Raw genomic sequence first — 21,609 nt, forward strand, 5'->3', positions numbered from 1 at the left:
TTCGACAGACTCGAGGAACTCTAATTTCTTATTATCCATTAGACCCTGTACTAGGGCCCTGAACTCAATACAATTCTGGATTTCGTGATCTTTCTCAAAATGGAACTCATAGTAGTGTGTATCTTGGATTTTATTCCCCAACCCTTGCGGGACTAAACCTCTTTTCTGCATTTTCTTCCAAACTAGCTTCAATGGGGTTCTCACATCCGCGATATTCAGCTTGGCTTTCCTCCTCACATTCTCAACTATCGCGTTTACCCCTTTATTAGTGTGACTGGGCAACAGATTTCCCGTACTAGGTGTATCATCGAATTTTACAACACCTGCTTTGATAAGCCTTTTTACGCACCTTTTGAACGAGGTACAGTTTTCTATCGAGTGGCCCATAATCCCTGCGTAGTATTCGCACTGAGCGTTTCCATCATACCATTTAGGGTATGGGGGTTGTAACGATTCTAAGTGGAAAGGGGCCACTACGCGTGCATTGAACAGCTTTTTGTACAGCTCCCTATACGTCACTAGTATAGGAGTGAACTAAAACCTCTCTATATTCTGCCTTGTGTTAGGCTCTCGCCTTGGTGTGGCCTGCTGGCCTGTGACTATCGTTCTTGATTGATTAACGGTGACAGGTTTTGAATAGCCTGAGCTCACGTTGCTTACCTCGTTTTCCTTTTTCTTCGGGGCTGACCTTCTCGTGCTTTCCCCCGTTTCTATCTTCCCGCACCTTATTGCATTTTCTATCATTTCGCCAGACATCACTATGTCTGCGAAACTTTTAGTTGCGCTCCCCAACATATGATTAACGAAAGGTGCCTTCAAGGTATTAATGAAGAGCATGGTTGTTTCTTTTTCCAACAACAGTAGTTGGACCTGTGTAGCGACATCTCTCTATCTCTGAGCATACCGTTGGAAGCTTTCACTTGGCTTCTTCTCCAAATTCTGGAGTGTGATCCGGTTAGATGCTATATCCGTTATATGGCCGTACTGCTTCATGAAGGCCTGAGCTAGGTCCTTCCACGACTTGACTTGGGTCCTACTCAATTGATTGTACCATTTCGCTGCAGCCTTACTCAAACTGTCCTGAAAACAATGGATAACAGTTGATCATTATTGACATACCCCGTCATCCTTCGACAAAATATCGTAATGTCAGCCTCAGGGCAACTGGTTCAGTTATATCTTTCAAACTCCGACATTTTAAACTTCGAGGGAAGTACTAAGTCCGAGACCAAACTCAGTTCCTTTGCATTGATTTCGTAATAATGATCAGCATCCTCTAACTCCTTGAACTTTTCCTCCAACCATTTGCATCGATCCTCAAATCGTTTTGGGACCTCAGCCTTTGTCTTTTCCATCTCTGCTGCGCCGTCGAAGTCAGGGACCTGAGGGTTTGCCAGATTATCTCCAGGGTTGGTGCTCGATCCTGCTGGGAAGTTTACTGGTGCTGAGGTACCAGTTTGATAGAGAGGCTGAACATTAACAGACACCCTTGGTGGTTGTGTTTGCATGTTCACTGGCACAAACTTGTAGGACAAGCGGAATCCTCATTGTCATTCCCAGTATCACCCATAGGGCTTTTCCCTTTGTCAGACCCGCCTTTCAGCAACTGTGTCAGCTGGCTTATCATGTTGTTCTGTGATCCAGCATGTTTTTCTGGGACTCCAGCATTTGATCCCTCACCTCCTGCTGGATCCTAGCCAGTTATTCTTGCATCTGAGCTTGCAGTTGCTCCTGCATCTCCTTTTGCATTTGTTCTAATTTCTCTAACCTCTGATCTATATCCCTTGTTTTCCTCCGTGTATAGTAGCGATGTTCCAAGGTAACTAGATAAATTATCACTAATTAATAGGGTTCTTTTGTGCAACTTAATGTTTATGATGCTATGCAATGCAAATACATGACATGAATGCAGAAAGGTGTCAATCTGATTCAATTTTATTTAGAATAACTTTACTAAAAGACAAAATTCTTTATATAAAAAATAGACTACATATACGGCCTAGCCCTTATGCCTAGAGTTCTAACTTTTTTAAGAAGTTCAGCCAGCTCTTGGCCTCGGTTCGATACTGACTCATATTTTACACTTAATACATCAGCTTGGCCTGCCAGGATTTGTAAATGTTCTGCCACTTCTCGAATCTGAACTATAGCTTCTCCCATGAGGTGATCTCTATCTCGAACCTTATTCTGAGACCAGTGAAGTTGCTCCGCTAGTTGTTCACTATTTACTTCTAGTGATTCAATTCAGTGTTCACAATCCTGTAGCGCAGCCTCAAGTTCTTCTATTTTCTCCTTCATATTCTCGATCTCACTTAAGCTAGCCTTTAATTCCATTATAGAGTTGCGACTACGATACTGATGCAATGTCTTTTCTAACTCTGTTATTCGAGATCTTAACATTTCATTTTCGCTTTGGCTCTCTGATGTAGTTCTTTTCAGGGCTTCCTCTCGTGCTCGAGCATCACAAAAACTCATCTTCCATTGGTCGGCCTTAGACTTTTCTTCTTGGATTTCTTGTTGCCATTGCCTCGATATTTTTCCCAACCCGGCAGTTCTCATCGACATATGCAGCTCATTGTAATCATTCTTCAGACTGTCCAAGTCTTATTCAGCTTTCTTTTTCCCCTTTCTCAGTTTCTCGGTGTCTAATTTCTGGACGTCAATGTCCAATTTTAGATATACCTTCTCCTCTTCGAGTTGCTCTATCTTTTTCCCCAACTCTGAACTTCTCTTCTCAAAATCCTGTTTTATAATTTCCAATTCGGAGGGAACTACTCGCAAATACTCCTCTATCGGTTGAGCACCCTCTAAACTCGACCCAGAGATATTGTCGTTAACTCGTCTACTCAACCATCCATTATACTCAAGGGTCGTCATCGGATCTGCAGCCAACCCTTCCATTCGACGAGTCTGGTTCCAAGCATTAGAAATCTCTTTAACCCTTTTCTTGTAGTCTCTCTTATACGAAAATTCGCATTGAGCAAGCCCATGGGTTACTGGTATGAACTGTCTTGTTGCATATTGCCTAAGCACGAGTAATGGAGCATATCCAATGGCTCTCCAGATCCCAAGCAAAGGAACCCAATCAAAACTCCAACATCGAAAGAGAATTTTGTTAGGCATCCACCAAGGTGCTTTCCATTCAATGTCCTCTCCCTGGAGATTTCGCATGAGCGCGATCCAGTTTTCTTCCGATATGTCACCTCTTCTGGGTGTAGCTGCTATCTCCTTTAATGGGGAATAATCTCCAAAGAAAACTCGATAATGACCTTTGTCTATCTTTCAAAAATAACTGTGAAACCATACTAACAATAACTGTGCACACCCTTCTACACGCGTTCAATGACCTGAATGTCTCAGCTAAAATTGCAGGAACTGTTGTGACTCTCTTATCTAGTCGGTCGAATAAATCCGTGACCACCTCATCAACATATCCCAATGCCCTAGGGAAGAGCATCAACCCGTAGATACTCAAGGCAAAGACGTCAACTTTCTTCTTTATATCAGGATGTGTTAGGATCAAATCTCGGAAATTCTTCCATGGGATACACTTATACTCCCCTTTCTGCTTGATCCTTGCCATAACCCACTGTTCGCTCATTCCAGTAATATTCATTAGCTTTTTCGAAAACGTCAGAACATAAGCAGCTCTCGAATAGGCCTTATCGACTTGTACCTTCGGACAATTTAATAAAGCTGTATACTTCTCTACCGTGGGTACTAAATCCACTCTCCCAAACGTGAAGCAGCTATATGCAGGGTTCCAATACTGAGCAAGGGCCCAGAATAAGTGTTCGTCTATTTCGATACCAAGTAGGTACGGTAAATCTCCATAGTTGCAGTAGAATAATTGTTTAGCCTCATCATCCCACTGATCCCATATCTCATTCAATTCTTGATGATTATTTTGAGTCACGCTAATGCGAGTATAATCTCATGACTCAGATTTGTATCCCTTAGCTAGGCTGTCTCCCTTCTCTAATTGTGTTATCTCTGACCATTTACGGACATCTGCATTATTTTCTATCTTATCAAGGAATTTGTCCCCCATGACGAGCTTTTTAATTCAGAAAATTAAACACGAATTGACACCTTTCAAATGTCGAATGACATGCAAATATGGCAAAACAACACAGTAAGTTAGTATCATATATCAGAAACATAACTCAAAGTAAAGAAAATAGAAATAAGCACCTATTGGGGGTAATCACTAGGGTTTAGCGTAGTTCTTCCAAATGTGGGCCCTTAGGGTTCCTCTATATGTGGTTTGGTTCTAGAGTTGAGGTATCTGAACCAGCAGATTCCTCGATCCTTACCCATTATAGGCTCATATAGACCGAGTTCGGTTCAGGGGGATACATTTCCCTATGGTTGCATGGAGGTGAAAACCTCACGAAGACATAGGTACGGATGTATCCCGAAAGCGATCCACTATCCTGCACGGAGGTGAAAACCTCACGAAGGAAATAGCTTCTCACTCCCACTTAAGAGGTGTGACCACAGCGGTCATGCAATGCCATGACAGAAGATATAAAAGAACTTTAAAAAAAATGCCGGAAAAATATAACACCAAACAGATGAAATGCAATAAGAGGATCGTAGACTCAAAACCAGATTCAACTTTCGACAAAAGACAAAAAGTAATCAAATCGCGGCTTAACTCTCTTATAGGTCCCCAGCGGAGTCGCCAAACTGTCGAAACCATTTTAAATTTGAAAAACGTGAGTCGACTTAAAAACAAAAATGGAGTCGCCACCAATCTTTTCCAAGGTAAGATTGGGCCACCTTAAAATCAATCATTTTAATAAAACATCTGGTTAAAACAATAATTCTTTTTGGTCTGCTAAGTTTGAGAAAATGGGCTCGGAGTCGATTACGTGCATTTAGGAAGGATTAACACCTCGTAACGCCTGTAAATTGGTACCTATTTGATTAGTTGATGTCTTAATGTCGAAATTTGAAAAGATTTTAGAGTACGATCCTTTTATTTGAAAGAAAATCGGGATTATTCGAATAAAATGTAAAGACCTACTTATTTCGAAGGAAAGAATGCCATACCCAGTAAGTTAGGGTCCAACATTTCAGACATTTGGAATTAAGTTGGTCTTCGATTTTACAATTCATGTAAGGAGGTTCAAGAGAAGGGTATTCGGTCATCCGAGCCTTGTGAAAAATTGATGCCCAGTAAGTTAGAACGCAATCTCTCAGAACTCCCAAATACCGAAGATTTCCTTGATTTTGGAAATCATTATCCTCAATATAACGCAACGCCACACCCAGTGAGTTAGGGTGTAACATCCTGAATTTTTAAGAATAGGTTTTTTATTCGAACCTCATACAATTAAATTTGAGAAGGGTACTCGATTATTTAGATTCAACGAGGAAAATTAGAACCCAGTAAGTTAGGGCACAATCCTCCCGTGGATTCTAAATATCGAACATTGCCTTTATTTTGAAAACAATCAAGGATAAATCTTTGAATAAAATGAATTTGGGCGGCTGAAACTTAAAAAAATGATAACATGCAATATGAAAATAGCAATATAATAACCCTAATAACATATATTAATACATAAAATATAGCAAGCATAAAGAAAATTAAGAACAATAGTAATAATGTAAGTGATGAATGTAATAACAAGACAAAACTAGTTAATATAGTGCCATTATAATAATAAAAATAATTATAATAAAAATAACAATATGTTACTAATAATAAATAAATAAATAATGGTAATAAATATATATAAAATAATAGTAAAAGTAATAATAATAATAATAATAATAATAATAATAATAATAATAATAATAATAATAATAATAATAATAATAATAATACTCTCCCCCTCCCATCTAAATTCGGCCATCAGTCCGACCTTGCTCCGGTCACCAGACCCCCAGAGCCACTATCGGTGCCACCTACACGGCAACCGAACCTCAAAAAAACCCATTTTCAGTAATTTTAAAATGGGTAAGCTTCTTCCCTTTATTTTTACTTTCGTATAAAAAAATAAAATAAAATAGAAATGAAAAAATAGACAAACAAAGAACTTAAAACGAGAATAGACAAAAAAAAACCTCTTTTGCTTTGATCTTTGATTAATCTCCAAAAACCAACCCCCCATTTACAATAGTTTTGAATGGCTTTTATAGTCAAATTTTACAACTGATTGCCTCCTTCCATGGTGGCAAGTAGGGTAATGGAATTAGTGGGGTAGCTTAGTAAGGTGATAGAATTAGTGGGGTGGCTTAGTGGGGTGATGGAGTTAGTGGGATAGTTTAGGAGTTAGTGGTCAATTTAGTGGGTGCTAATTGGATGATTGGTGTTCTGGGCTCTGCTTATTGGTCCCGGGCATAAATTTGGTCCTACAACGGGTACCGAACATCAATCTAGACTCTAACTCTCATATAGTTTCTATTTTCTTTCCTCAGATTCAAACCATCATATTCAATAAAGCTCCCTACAAAATTACCTAACTGCACTGCCAAATTTTCAGAAAATAGGCCAACAGGAACATCATGAATCTGTACCCAAAAAGGCGTTAGAAATAATGGTACTTTTAAAGGGTCCTCCCCCTACTATAATTTGTGTAACATAAGTAGGTGATAATTAAATATTCAAGGCGCCCCTTTCAAAACCATATCCATATCTATAACATGATAAAATTGGAACAAGAAACGCTTTTCTCCCAAATCTAGAATTTGAACACCCCGAACGGGATGCTACATATTTGCCATAGTACTTTTCATAGCTAGAAAGTGAATGATACTAGCTATTAAGAAACAACCCACTAACTTGAATATTTCCTCATCTCCATCTGAAATCATCTCATCTTGAATTTTAAGACTACCTCCTCATCTTCATTAATTGTTAACCTCGCCAACCCAGTTTCCATTGATTGCAGACAAGGGAATCAAGCGAGAGTACCACGTGATGATGTAAAATCACTAGAAAGTGAAGCAGTTGCCGTCTAGCAAACAAGAAAACAAAAGACAGAAGAAAAACCTAAAAACTTGCCAAAGCGTCAAACTTCTCTCGTGCTAGGGTAACAGACTTTTTTTTTTTTTTTTTGTTTTGAACACGATTTGAATTCAATGTAGTCCACAAACATAGATTTCTAAAATTGAAAAATAAAAGTAAATAAATAAATTCGCGGGAAAATGTGAGGAATCCTTTCAAAATCAATGACGAAAGCGCGGGAGATCATTAACACAGAAAAGAAAAAAAAAACGCGGGGGAACTTCAAAAGCATAAACCCATTCAGTTCCGCCAACTACAAATCTCAAAGGCCGCCTTTGTCTTACCTGACAAATCTCAGCCGTCCACGTGTAAACATATCCACCCACGTCAATCAGATGCGAAAGGTCTCTCTGTCGTTTAGAGCTTCCTCTATAAACCTATTAACCAATCCCAACCCTGAAAACCCCTCGCTTTCCTTTTTTATTTTATTTTAATTCACTCTCAGAAGAGAGCATTTTGGGGTTTAGTTTTAGAGTTCTCAAAGAATGAGCTTTTCGACTAAGCAGAATAATAGCAGAGCCATGAATCCTTGGGTTCTTCATCTCCAAAAACTGGGTCTCGAGCTTAAGTGTCCTCTCTGGTTCGTGTTATGTTATTTTTGCCCTTTTTTTTTTGAGTTTCGGAATTTGGATTTATTATCATTTTAAATTCTGTTTTTTTTTTTTTTGCAGTTTGAACTTGTTTAAGCGGCCATTGTTGCTCCCATGTGATCATTTGTTCTGCGAGTTACTGTCTTTTCCTTCTCCATCTCAATTTCGAGTTTTGATTATTCATTGCTTGGGTTTAATTTTTTCTCTTTCCGAAAATATTGCAGTTCGTGCGTAGCAAGAACTGAGTTTGGTTCAGAGTGCCCTATTTGCAAAGTTCAATGCGCAAATCGAGGTACATTTCGTTTATTTACTTTGATTTTTCATTTCCGAAAAAGGCGGCGGAGCCAAAGATAGGTTTATCTTATTTCTGGACTTATTGAGTTGACGGATTTAGTTTGAGTCCATTTGTGGTTTAAAATTTTTGGATTAATATCGGTTTTCATGTTTTGGATTATTTTTGGTTTAGTTAATTTGAGTTTAATTTTTAGTCTATTAATTTTAAAACCAAATTAAATTAAATTTTGAGTAGATAATACTTAATTTTATTGGTAGGTATTAGGATGAACGTCTCTCTGCTTTTCCATGATTATTTGGAAATTGTTTTTTGTTTTGTATTATGAGTTTCATTTTATGGATGAAAAATGGCTGTGTTGGCTGCAGATCTAAGGCCTTTGACCTTCATGGAAAATATAGTAGGAATCTATAGAAGTTTGGATTCTGCATTTTCTGCCAACCTTTCTCATTCCATTGAAGATGGGGTTGGCAAAAATGAAAAATTTGATAAGTGCAGCATGCAAAGGCGTGCTACAGATGTAGGATACGAGACTCCTAACAAAGATGGAGTTGATTTGTTACGATCAGTTTCCAATAAACAAATAGGGTCATCTCAAGAGTCTAGGAATAGGCAGATCATCATGAGCCAAGCTGATCAAGCATCCCTCAGCCCGCCTTCCTATGGTGATACAAAGGTCTCTGACAATGATAGCGAGCATGTAAGAATTCACCTTTCCTACATTATGTTATGGCTGGATGCATAAATTCTTTAACTTTGTTTATACCATTTATGTTTGTAGCTGTATAACACTACCCTCGGTCTTTAGACTGCTTATGTTTATACTATTTCTTGTGGAGCATTTTGAATTTTGTTGCATCTGTTTGTTTATAATTTTACTTGCTCACAGTCTCTCAATGATTTCTCAGAGTCCTGAAAACTTTCCAGCCAAGGGAGCGGGGAAGAGAAATTTTGATGATATGGTAAGTCTGAAGCAGAATGATTCTGTTTTAGGGATTGATGGTCATTTAAGTGATTCCAAGAGACAAAAGAGGTTGAACTATGGGACAGTAGATGGGGGTGCAAAAACCATGGATCATTGTCAATCAGATCTGCAAGCTCAAAACATTGTGACTTCTGACTGTCAATTAAGATCTCAAAATGGAGCATCTCTTGCTGGTACTGGTTTGCTTGTGACATCAGAGAACATGAATGGAAATAGGGCTATTTGTGAATTTTGCCAGTCCTCTAAAATCTCTGAGGTAAGGTCCTGTTGAACATTACTTGATTCTCCCTTTTATTAAAATTTATCTTTAAGATAATATTTTGAAATTTTTCGACTTTCCTCATATAAGGAAGTTACCAGAGCTTGTATTCTTATAAATTTCCCAGGCCACTGGAATGATGTTACATTATATCAATGGAAAACCAGTAACAGGAGATGCATCATTTGGCTCAAATGTTATACATGTTCACAGCTCGTGTATTGAATGGTATTTTATTGGAAACTTTGAATTGTATAATGTTTAAGTGAAAGGGAAATTATGGGTTTTTGTTGGGGAAGATGGTATTTTCAGTGTAACTTGTTTATATATTATGGTAATGTTTTATTTTGACACGGTTAGCCTTTTCTTTTTGTTGTAGCTACACTTATATTGTCTTCAAATGCAGGGCACCTCAAGTGTATTTTGTTGGTGACAATGTTAAGAACCTTAAACCAGAACTGGCAAGGGTGCAAAGCTGAAGTGCAGCAGATGTGGACTAAAGGGTGCAGCACTTGGCTGTTATGTGAAGTCTTGCCGCAGAAGCTATCATTTCCCTTGTGCAAAAGAGATTCCAAAATGTCGATGGGACTATGTAATTCTGCTGTACCATATTTTATATGAGATATGCTTTGATTCTTTGATGTTTTGCTTTTCCTTTTGTATGCTTTGCAATTTCTATTTTTTGCTTACAAGTTTTTTCCTCTCTTATAGGAGGACTTTCTTGTGCTTTGTCCTGCCCATTCTTCAGTCAAGTTTCCAAGTGAGAAGTCTAGAAAGGCCCATTCTGCAGCCAAGTTCCCAAATGAGAAGCCTGGAAACTGTCTATCTGCTGATGATAAAGTGCCAACTGAAAGGTAATTAATCAATTAAGATATCTTAGATGTCTTACGCAGGTGTATAACTCCTTTGCATGCTTTTTGAGGGACTTAACTATTTTATTTTTCATTTACTTTCTCTTAAGAAGAAAGAAATGGCAAAAAAAGCCAAATTATTTGAAGTTTCCAGTTATGGAATCTTAAACTGGTTATTGAATTGTCTGGAGAGTAAACTGATTGTGGTTCTGCATGCAGTGGCCAGCTGAAATCCAACACTTTTTCGGGCCAGCCAGAGAATAAAAAAGATTGGGTTTTCTGTGGATCTGCTTTGTCTCCTGAGGAGAAGGTTAGATTAGATGAAACCCATTTTTCTGTTGAGTAGTTGTCTTTTTTAATAATTATATCTTTGACTTGCGTATGTGTTTTATTGTGCTGAAAGGTAAACTCGTATACTGATGATATTTTTGCAAGTACTGAAATTTCTCGTTAATTGATTCTTTTTGGTGTTAAAAGTTTCATGATTGATGAAATGGATACGCAAAATCTAATTTGGAAATTCTTTCATTGATAGAATACCCTTAATGGGCTTTTCTTTTCCCAGCAATTTACTCTCATGTGGTATTTATTTAGTTATTTGTTGTTTTATTTTATTGCAGTTTCTTCTGGTCAAGTTTGCAAAAATGATTGGTGTAACTGTATCCAAGTTTTGGAGGCCGGATGTCACTCATGTGATTGCCTCTACAGATGAGAATGGTGCATGCACTAGGACACTTAAAGTTCTCATGGCCATTTCAAACGGGAAGTGGGTTCTTAAATTAAATTGTGAGTTCGTTGTTCTTTTTCCACTCTATCCATGGGCCTCATTTTTCTTTTCCTTTGTTCCATTTGTGCTTGGTTAAAGTTCAATCACTATCCAAAAATTGATATGCAAGCTTGACTTTACAGGGATAAAGGAATGTGTGAAAGCAATGTATCCTTTGAATGAAGAACCTTATGAAGTTAGTCTTGACAACCATGGGTGTTGTGATGGTCCTAAAACTGGCAGACTCAGGGTATTGGATAATGTGAGTCTTACTCTTATGAGCTCAAGTGTGCTAGTTTTTCAAGTTGGTGATGTTACTTTTGCAAATAATTAACTTCTTTCTCTTGCAGGCACCAAAGCTCTTTGATGGCTTTAGCTTTTATTTTGTGGGTGACTTTGTGTCTGGTTACAAGGAAGATCTTCAAAATCTAGTTGTCACTGCAGGGGGTATTGTTTTGAGAAGAATGGAGGAACTAGTGGCACACAAAAATGGTGAACAGACAGCTCAAACAAAGATGGTTGTTGTGTATAACCTGGATGCACCTCAAGGATCTGAGTTAGGAGAAGAAGTAACAATTATTTGGCAGAGGGTTAGTGAAGCACAGGATATAGCCACAAAATTAGGTGGACAAGTCATTGGTCATACATGGCTTTTAGAATCAATTGCAGCATGTAAGTTGCAGCCTTTTGTCAACTAACTAAATAATGATGATTGAATTTTTTTAGCTGAAGAATGACCAATAACTTAATAGACTAGTCCTGTTTTAGAAGGTAGAACTTGCTCTTTCTCTGTATATCTGTATTGTAATAGTCATATGAGCTCTTTTGAGTTTGGCAGCAACTAATTGAACTTGGATGGGGCATTTTCATCATTACATGAGCAAAGTTATTTTTGACTTGTACAATACCATTATAACAGCCATGAACTGGAATTACATGTGATATTAGTAACTTGTACCAGCCCTTAAGGCTTCGACTTTATTTGAAGCTTTGTTCTGTGAAGCATCCGTGGCTTCCTGCAATCCTGTGTTGGATTCTTTCACATCAGCATTATAAACAAAAAGTTTGGCCACAGCCAAGAAGAAGAGGAAGTTTAAGAAGCCTAGTGCAGCCAAGAAGGCAAAATAATAGTCCAGGTGAGAGGTGTTGAGGTTGTCCAATATCCATCCTCTATGACCATGCCTCTTAGTCATATCAGAAACTGTCGTCAAAATAAAACTACCAAGGAAATGCCCGATCCCAATGCTGCTAGTGAAATAAGAGGTTCCGAGGCTTTTCATCCCCTCTGGTGCTTGGTCATAGAAGAATTCTAGCTTTGCAACTTCCACAAATGCATCAGCCACCCCTACCAAGGCAAACTGGGGTAGAAGTATGAAAATACTGAGAGGAATAGAATCATATGCACCCAGTTTCTGATGCTCTCGAGCTACACTGAGTCTTTTCCTTTCAGCAAAGCAAGCAATTATCATAACGATGATCTGCAAGATAATGCCGATTCCCATTCTTTGAAGCAAGGTGATGCCTCTGGGATTTTTGGTGTAACGCCTCACTATTGGAACAAAGTACCGGTCATATAGAACAATGCTGATCAACATGAAGATCGTAACAAACGCTGTGAGACAAGCTGGGGGGATTTGGAATTGAGGACCCATGCTACGATCGAGGGTGGTTCCTTGTTTGATAAACAATGTTCCCATCTGAGCTACTAGAGTGCTTGGAATGAATGTTGCTACCAAAATGGGGACCATTTTTACCATCTGCTTAGTTTCTTCGACTTGAGTCACCGGACACAGCTTCCATACTGAGTTTGGCCCAGTCTTTACAGCTGCTTTGTCAAGGAATCTACAGAGAAAATACAGTTATAATCAGTCAAACCTTAATGAAGTTCTTAATAAGCTGCTAAAAACAGAGAGAACCAACCTTAAAGAAGGGGTGTAATCAATTCTGAATTGCTTAGACTTCGAGTACTCTTCCAAGCTAAGCTCATGAAGCTCTTTTGGGTCGGTCGGGACCGGCGTGTTCCACTTCCTAACAGCAGCCACAAGCACTTGGAAAATCCTGGTAAACGGACTGCCCAAAGGCAATTTGTGTCTGTAGAATGGAGTTCCCACTAGGAACACCAAGACAGAGACCAAGAGACCAATTGTTGGAATGCCATAACCCAAACTCCACCCCACATTGTCTTGTATGTAGATCAAGAAAGTGTTGGAAAAGAGGGTGCCAAAGAAAATGCTAAACATCCACCAGTTAAAGAAAGACAGCTTTTGAACCCTTTCCTTAGGCTCGAAGTCATCGAACTGGTCGGCACCCATGGTGGAAATATTAGGCTTGGTTCCACCGGTTCCTACTGCGATTATGTATAGTGCACAGTAGAATATGCCTTTTTGGAAACCCGAGGCTCTCTTGTTGCAGTTTATTGCTTTGTAGCCATGACCACATGATGGAGGCCTCAAGGCAGGCACTGAAACTACTAGGGTTAAGAGGCACATTCCCTGTTTATTTTCCCATACATGTTTAAACAAAATTATTATCATTATCCCATCTATAATGAAAATGAAAATTCATCAGTGCAAGCATGGCATTGGATCGAACACGAGAATGGTGTGTATACGCACATGTAAATGCTTTCTTTATATCTCACTGTTTGGGTTTGAAACTTATAGATTACTTGGGAAAGAGGTAACTGAAATGACATCAAAAGATTCATCTATGGGGATCGGATGGGACATGGGGGAAGACATGTCAAGTCAACTGCATTAAACTGATAATCAAACATTGTCTGGTTTCACAATTAAAATTTAAAATCAACCATGTCTTACTCTCATTAAATAGTTCTTCCCCACAACCCATGATCTCAGGAATTCATGTCGCCAATCATGCATGGATCGAGCTTAGCCATTGGCCAACAACACTCCACTACGATATTAAATATCGGATGTAAATATATTTATGTAAGTACAAAAATATGTATAAAAGAACACTTAGCAATTTCTCTTTTTATGTTGATTAAATTATCTTTGCACATTTTTTAACAATAATTTAGCAATTTCATAATAGGAACAAAACTATCTTATCTTGAATTAACATGAATGAGAAAATTTCATCACTTTATAACAAGTCTAGATTCTTTTTTTTTTTAATTTTAAATATCATAATAATGAAAGTAAAATGGATGGACAACCAATACCAATCACTAAGGTCATAGTTTTTTCTTCTTCACTTACAAATAAATGATACAGATTTAAGGAAATTAGGAATTTTGTGTTGGGTGACTGATATAAAATTATAAATTTTGAGGGCAAAAATCAAAAATTTATGTTAAAAAGTTTAAATTGAATTATTAATTGTGAGTGCTAAAATTATAATTTTCCTTTTAGTCAAAGAGCTACAAAAGGATTTAATTAATGTTTAAGAGTGATTAAAGTATTGTTTGATAAATCAAAAATTACGTATAAAAACGACTTGTTATATTAATAAAATTAATGATAATAAATTTTAATTTTATAAAGTTAAATTTATTAATATAATAATTTAAATATTTTATTTCTTTTAATATAATAAAAGATTAATTACAATTTTTGTGAGTAGGATTGAACCCTCAACTTTATAAGTTTGTGAGTAGGGATTGAACCCTCTAACTTTATAAGTAAAGAATGAGACAAACAACCATTTATCAATTGCACCCTAAATTACAATTTTTCATGTGGCAAAGGACCTACCCACCTAGGCTTCACCTAGTAGCCTAAACTTCCAATTAAACTATGAATTCCTCTTAAAAAAAAATTAAAACCATGAATTTGAAATTTTTTTTAAAAAAATTGGAATCAAAACCGTGGTCGAATCAATTATATTATTGATACTTTATTTTATCGGTTCAAATCAAATAAATTATTAAAAATTTATAAAAAAAGTATTAAAAATATTCGGTTTAACTAGTTTTGTCAGTTCAATTAATTTGTACTAATTTATGAATCAACCAATTCGACCGACCGATTCGATTATGAAAATATTGGTCACAAAGACATTAAACATAGAAAAAACTTACTTTTCAATGCTATCAGTTGATATGAAAAAACCAGATATACTTAATTTATGTTATAAACAAATGAGCAAGATCAATGAACTTGATTTGATTTAATTATACAATTTGGATTCAATTATATATTCATTTAAAGAGATAAATATATTAATTTATTTTTATATTAGATAAAAATAATTATATCCATATGGAATATATAAACATAAAATGATTCTATATCAATACTTATGTTAATTATTTGTAAGATTTGGATCAAATTAATATTTATTTTAATTTTATTTAGTAAATATATGAAATTTATTTTGAGGGATGAAGATGAGCTAAATTTTATATTTTAGTATACAAATAGATACATATAAATATTCATAGTTAGTGAGTGTTTAAAAGAAATATATAGGAGCTGGTTGAATCTTTGTTCGATTGACGCAGGTTTAAGAGCGCTGAAACTTATTATTCTCTTATTTATGGGTTGGGGAGGGTTTTGTATAAATGAAAATACTATGCATTTTAATATTAATTCTAGGTATTGTGTAAGAAAAGGAGAGAAAGAAGCTACCGAGAGATAAATGGCAGAGGCAATAAGGAAAGTCCAGTAACGACCCAGATGAGCATCCGCAATATAAGCCCCTAAAACTGGTGTAATCCACACTGTTCCAACCCAGTTATTAACATTGTTCGAAGATTTCACTGTTCCTTCATGCAGCTCCCTCGTCAAATACACCACTAGGTTTGATGCTATTCCATAATATGCCATCCTCTCAAACACTTCATATCCTGCAAATACATACATAGCTTTCTGGGTTTCTCTCAAACACTGTATATGCATTGGTTTTTATAATACTTACCAACAATGAAAGAACAAGCTTTCCATCTTCCAGTTATAGATCTCAACACAGGCCTGCCTTTAAGATCCACACTTCCATCTTCAGTATAGTCATCATCTCTTCCATTTGCTGGTCCTTTTTCTTCTGCTAATACCTTTGCCATTACCAAAAGATATTATTAAGTACTGTCCTTTGTGACAACCCTTCACTTTATATAAAGGTTCTTTTGAGGGGACAGTTAATTAGCTGAGGGGAGATGGTTCAACAACCTCAAACTTACTATGTGTAATTGCAAACCTAACAACGTTATCAGTAGTAATGGATTTTAAAACTATTATTTTTCACCAATCTCCATCTTGGTTGAGAGCACTGTGGTAGTGACACTGACATGGCCGAATGGATCTTAGATTAGACACCAAAAATAACCTAAGAGAAATCTTATATTATGATATTTATATTTATTCTTTCTTAATCACTTCTTTTCACCGAGTCTTCATTTTTGGTAAAGTTTATGACATCTCCTTTTTCTTTATTTAATTTTTTTAATGATGTTTTAATCGGCCAGATCAGTTCGGAGAATAAAATTAAATTAACTGGCTCGAAAATTAGTATAAACCAATTGAATTTATAGTTAAACTAATTTTTAAATTTTTAATGATTTTTAATTAAATCAATCAAACTCTACTATAGTTTAAATGTGACTTTTCAATAGTGAAACCAATTTTTTCAATGTGAGTTTTGTCAAAATAATTTTATGTACATTTGATGATGTGGCATATACATCGTACCATTTTATTAGAGTTGGATAAATATTATACAATTTTTTCCTTTTTCATGTTAAAAAAATTGTTTTATTATATAAAAATGTGAAGTTATATAAATGTCATTGGCTCATATGTTTAAAAGGAACAAAATATTTTACAAGTTATGAGAAAAGGTTTATTTAGAATCGAAAAAGTTGATAGAATTGTAATACTATCACACACGATATGCATATAAAAATCATGTATTTAGAATATATGTGTGCGTTTAAAAATAATATTCAATAAATAAATAAACATATAATTTAAAATTAATAATAATAACAAAATATATGCAAAATATATAAAATTAGAGTAAACCTAATTAGTTTAAAAAAATGAAAATGGCACCGTAATAATATAATTCATTTAAAATGTGTAAAGTTATATTCCAGATTTCCTCATTTAAGTTATTCTCACTTTTGTCTCGTGACATCAAACTTAATTAAGAAGTTAATAATAATTATAAAATAAGATACATATTTTGGAAAATAATAAAACTAGAAATAACCCAATTATAGAAAATTAACATTAAACCCTTCAAGAATGCAACTTTATATAAAATTTGATCCTTCATTTTCATTTATTTATTATATTCAACATGGTTCATTGAGAAACAATGAAGAGGCACTTGGATAAAAAAACTACTGTGTAAATATCAATTTTGCATGGATTTTTCCATTTGATTTCATCCCCTTGTCCTTGAACAACCTTGTAAAATTCCAATCTAAGCTTATAATTTAATAAAAAAAATTCTCCGTAAAGATTTTTTTAACACAATATCTAGAAATTACTCATAATTTTTTCTCAATCCATAAATAGGAGGATAATATATTTCAACGCATTCAAACTTATATTCTCTTACATTAATAATAATATCCATATTAATGGAGTTAAGACTCAATTGACAATATAAAAATTATTGGGAGAGACAAAGGGTGGCAACTAGGATATGAACAAACAAAAATAGAAGGGCAATGAATGAGTCAGTGACAAAGACAAATGCTTTAGGGTTAAGACAAAAGTGTTATGAATGGAATCAAAAGAAAGGAATGAAAATTTCTAAAATGAAAGGAAAAATTCCACCCTCGAATTTTAGTTTGATGATACCAGTTAGGGGACATTCATGTAAAACCACACATGTTCTTGTCTTTGTTTGGACATATATCAATTATGGTATATGCTTTTTTCGCCTGCCCTAAATTGATACGCTTAATATACAATTTCTCAATTTGGTACTTAGAGTTTAATTTTAATGTTTAAATTAGTATTCACATTAAATGATATCATATAGTTTAATTAGAGGTATTCATAAGCCAGACTGGACTTGAGTTGGGCCAATGCAAGGTATTTAAACTATTTTTTCAAGCTCGAGATTGGCCTGGGCAAAAAAAATGGGCTTACTTTTTGCTCAATCCTAGCCCACCCAAATTTAATTTGTTTAGATTATTTTTATTTAAAATTAATTTTTTAAAAATATAATACACTAAATGCATTAAAAATAGTTAAAATAAAATTTTCTAACACATTAAAAATATTTATATTAAAAATACTACCATAAATATAATAAATGTTTTATTATATTTAAAATACAAATAAATATAATAAATATTTTGTTGTATTAAATATAAATATAAAATTATATATTTTGGGTTGGGTAAGTTTTTTAAGTATTGGACAATAAGTTTAATTGTTATTGGATTAAGAATTTAATATAAATATATATAATTATTATTCAACATATATAATTAATATAATATTATTTTATAACATAATACTTTGGCTGAGCTAGGCTCAAGCCAAAAAATCTTTCCCAAGGCCTAAGTCTATTTTTCGGGCCTCGTATTTTGTTCAAATCCTCCCTTTTTTGAGTAGGCCTTTTGGGCCTGGATGAGTGACCCGACCCATGAACATGTTTAGGTCCAATAAATATTTGACATGTGTGTTCTAGTAAAGAACATAAATACTTGATAAAGACAAAAAAAATTAAAATACTAAATTAAATATTGAAATCAAGTTATACCAAATAGTATATTAACCTATAATGGTCAATGGTGGGGCTTTGGCTCATTTAAGGAAATGTTGTATTTTAACTTTTAGGGGGTTGTGGCTTAACTAGTTACATGTACTTAAGCTTATGACCCTTTATATATATATTTGGTCATCCACGAGTTTAGCATTGAACTATGAAAAGGGGTTTTCATTTTCATCACATATTTTTATTAAAATAATCATAATTCTAGAATAAGAAAGAAGTGATGTAAATATTAAATTTTGAATTTAATATCATTATCCAAAGTGTTAACGTTACAATTTGTTACAACTAGTATATGAGCTTTCATTTAACGGATAATATAGTATTTATTCAAATAAAATATCCGATTAAATTGAAACATAAAAATATAATATAAGTATCAAATTTAAATTTTTTTTGGTATTCAGGGCCAATCATGACAACAATGCTCATTCAAATAATATAATTTTTGGGATTAAATCATTATTTGAGGCTTGAACTTGGCAACTTTTTCTACATTAGGGCCTGAACCTTTAATGATTTAAGCTAGGTCCTGAATTTTGTAATTGATCTCATATTACGGCTTGAACTTTAGGGTTTTTAAGGACCAACTTGAATAAAAAAGTTGAAGTCCCAATGTGAAAATATTTGCCAAGTTCAAGGTTTAACTTGGACAAAAAAAAGTTTAGGCATTGATGTTGAAACAATTGTCAAATTGAAAGCTTAATTTGAATAAAAAAAGTCGAGGCCTCAATGTGAGAAAAATTGTCAAATTTAAATTCCAAAATGTGTTTAACCTAAATTTTAAATCGACAAACAATAAATTTATGCATTTAAATTTACCATAATATAATTTTAAAATGTATTTAAAATTTATGCTTTATATATTGCAATACTAACAATAAATTACCATAATTTTTATATTTGTACTATAATTTTAAACTGAATATTTGTTAATACTAAAATAATGTTTACATGGCATTGTGGTAATATCAGAAATACCATAAATGAAAGATATTTTGGAATTTGAATCAATTATTCCATTACTTCTGAAGTTTTATTAATTTATAAGAAATGTGTTTATGTGTGATTTTAATATCTAAAACATGATTTATATCCTCAAATTAATTTTTACAAAAAATATATTAATTTGCTGAAAATTATTTAAAATTAAGATTCCATATATCATCATAATAGCGAATTTAAATATTATTTAAGCTAACTTTATCTTTAATTTATAATATTATATATCTTAAATAGACATTTTATTTATTTTTCACAATAATTTTAATAAATATAAAACTTAAATCATAATTCTAAATAATACTTTTTCACGATTTTTTTAAGTAATGCTAAATTATGGTGAGTTTGGGAAAAAATGTATATAAACTTTTTTTAATTAAAATGTTTAGTGTAAATTTGGATGGACAATGCGTTTAGCTTATTTTTTATCTTACACTACAGTATTGTTATAATATTTAATCTTACCGTCACCACTGTTTTTAGACTAACCGCAAGTTAACGCATCGTCCATCAAAACTCACCCTTAAAAAGTTTTGATACATCACATTTTTTTTTCTCGAGCATAGAGAAGAATTTCTTGATTTAATTTAAGTATACCACTTTTCTAAATGTTTAGCTACGAATTTTTAAATATAAAATAAAAAAAACTTGAGTTAATTCAAATTTTGCACTTGAAAATTGTAAAAATAAAATCAGATGGATATAAAACAAAATTTTATATTAGTGTAAAAATAATTTCTTTTAAAAAATACTGAAGAATATAATATTAATAATACAAAGTGGATAATCCCACATTGATGGAGTAATGACTTCTAATAGGGTTTAGATGTAGTATTTCCTTTTATTTCGAGTCAATCGGATTTTGTTGGAAGATAAAGCCTTTAGCATTTTGAAAGTCAACAATTTGAATCATTTGTCTATTTCCATGTCTTCATTAATATCATACCTCTACTAGAAAAAGAAAGGATAAATTATTAAAATAGTAACTTTTATTTATTTCAGATTATATTTTAGTTATTTATATTTAAAATGGTATATTTTAGTCACTTACGTTATCGTATTATAATATTTTAGTCACTGAGCCATTAATTGTCGTTAACGGTGTAATGGTAAGCTGATGTGGCACGTTAAATCATCATTTCAAATAAAAATTTTAGATTAAATTAAACAATTGGTCCCTATATTTTTTTATTTTTAGTAATTTAATTTTTTTCTCTTATATTCTTTTAACTTTATCTTTTTTTCTTTTTTTTTTTTCCATTTTCCATTCTCTTATGTTTCTCCCTCCATTTTCCTCCCTTCTCCATTTCTTTTAACTTAGGTTTTTTTTTTATTTTAATGTTTTCAATTTGTTAAAGCTTTTTGATGTTTATGGAAAAAGAAAAGGTGAAAAATGGAACCAAAATAAAGTTTGCTTCACATATTCTTATCCCACAATTACAAACCCTCATCATCCATCACTGCTTTAACGAACCAATTTGGAACTCTCAATGACTTAGTCCACAAGTTCGCCTCACTCGAAGACCTTGCCAACTGTGACTTATGTCAATCTACCCTCAACAAAGTTTCCTGAGTTCATTCCTTCAGCCTCCTAACCAATCCCCACGACCACCTTATCTATCTTACCTACAACATTTTCGCCCTGTTGAAACCGTGTTTCACGGATCCTTCAAATGAGCACTACACTCTTAATGACTAAAATGACCACAATACGAAACTTACTCTCAATTTTACACAAATCAGTTTGGTTCCATGCTCCCTTTCTCTCTTCGGTTCATCCATGCTCAGCTTCCAATCAAGCTTGCTTGGTAATATCCTTAATTTTATTCATCAAAAAATAAAATACAAGAAAATGAAATGAATAATCTACACGATTCTGTAAAAATCTAGAAACGAAAAAAATTGTTTTAAATATAAATAATTCAATTTATGTTTAGCTTTGATTAAGGATATAATTTTTTATATTGATTAGTTAGATCCGATTTTAGTTTCAAAATTAAGTTATTCAAATCGAGATTTGATTAAGAATGATTGCTATTCAGTTTTGAGTGAAATTCAATTTAGGAATAATGTAAAAGAAACAATGACTTGGTTTATTTGGTGGGTAAAGATTATTTTTACTAGTTTTAGCAAATGGACAACATA

General features: G+C 33.9%; 2 protein-coding genes across 2 annotated transcripts; one reads left to right on the forward strand and one right to left on the reverse strand.

Annotated features, from left to right (window-relative positions):
• Nucleotides 1–6,653: 6,653 nt before the first annotated feature.
• Nucleotides 6,654–11,605, forward strand: LOC108470792 (BRCA1-associated RING domain protein 1). Its single transcript, XM_017772300.2, is given in 13 exon segments — nucleotides 6,654–7,601; nucleotides 7,693–7,746; nucleotides 7,836–7,903; nucleotides 8,272–8,603; nucleotides 8,812–9,144; nucleotides 9,275–9,375; nucleotides 9,554–9,609; nucleotides 9,612–9,739; nucleotides 9,859–10,001; nucleotides 10,218–10,308; nucleotides 10,619–10,784; nucleotides 10,908–11,026; nucleotides 11,115–11,605. Coding segments are annotated over 13 exon segments (2,034 nt in total). The 5' UTR covers nucleotides 6,654–7,506; the 3' UTR covers nucleotides 11,463–11,605.
• Nucleotide 11,606: 1 nt separating this feature from the next.
• On the reverse strand, nucleotides 11,607–15,929 carry LOC108470870 (protein NRT1/ PTR FAMILY 5.2-like). The gene is made up of 4 exons (XM_017772409.2): nucleotides 15,649–15,929; nucleotides 15,360–15,577; nucleotides 12,685–13,256; nucleotides 11,607–12,606 (listed from the first exon to the last, which is right to left on the reverse strand). Exons 1-4 carry the CDS (start codon nucleotides 15,788–15,790, stop codon nucleotides 11,709–11,711), a joined length of 1,830 nt encoding a protein of 609 aa, XP_017627898.1. The 5' UTR covers nucleotides 15,791–15,929; the 3' UTR covers nucleotides 11,607–11,708.
• Between the last annotated feature and the right edge of the window lie 5,680 nt (nucleotides 15,930–21,609).

Source organism: Gossypium arboreum, chromosome 7, assembly GCF_025698485.1.
Source record: "Gossypium arboreum isolate Shixiya-1 chromosome 7, ASM2569848v2, whole genome shotgun sequence".
In the NCBI taxonomy this organism is placed as follows: domain Eukaryota; kingdom Viridiplantae; phylum Streptophyta; class Magnoliopsida; order Malvales; family Malvaceae; genus Gossypium; species Gossypium arboreum.

What these genes read in the sequence shown, in the direction of transcription:
- LOC108470870 (XM_017772409.2), bottom strand. Translation starts at nt 15,790, where the DNA reads ATGGCAAAGGTATTAGCAGAAGAAAAAGGACCAGCAAATGGAAGAGAT. An exon ending in AGCTTGTTCTTTCATTGTTG is followed by an intron (nt 15,578 to 15,648) that starts GTAAGTATTATA and finishes ATGTATTTGCAG; the next exon opens with GATATGAAGTGTTTGAGAGG. An exon ending in CCTCTGCCATTTATCTCTCG is followed by an intron (nt 13,257 to 15,359) that starts GTAGCTTCTTTC and finishes GAAAATAAACAG; the next exon opens with GGAATGTGCCTCTTAACCCT.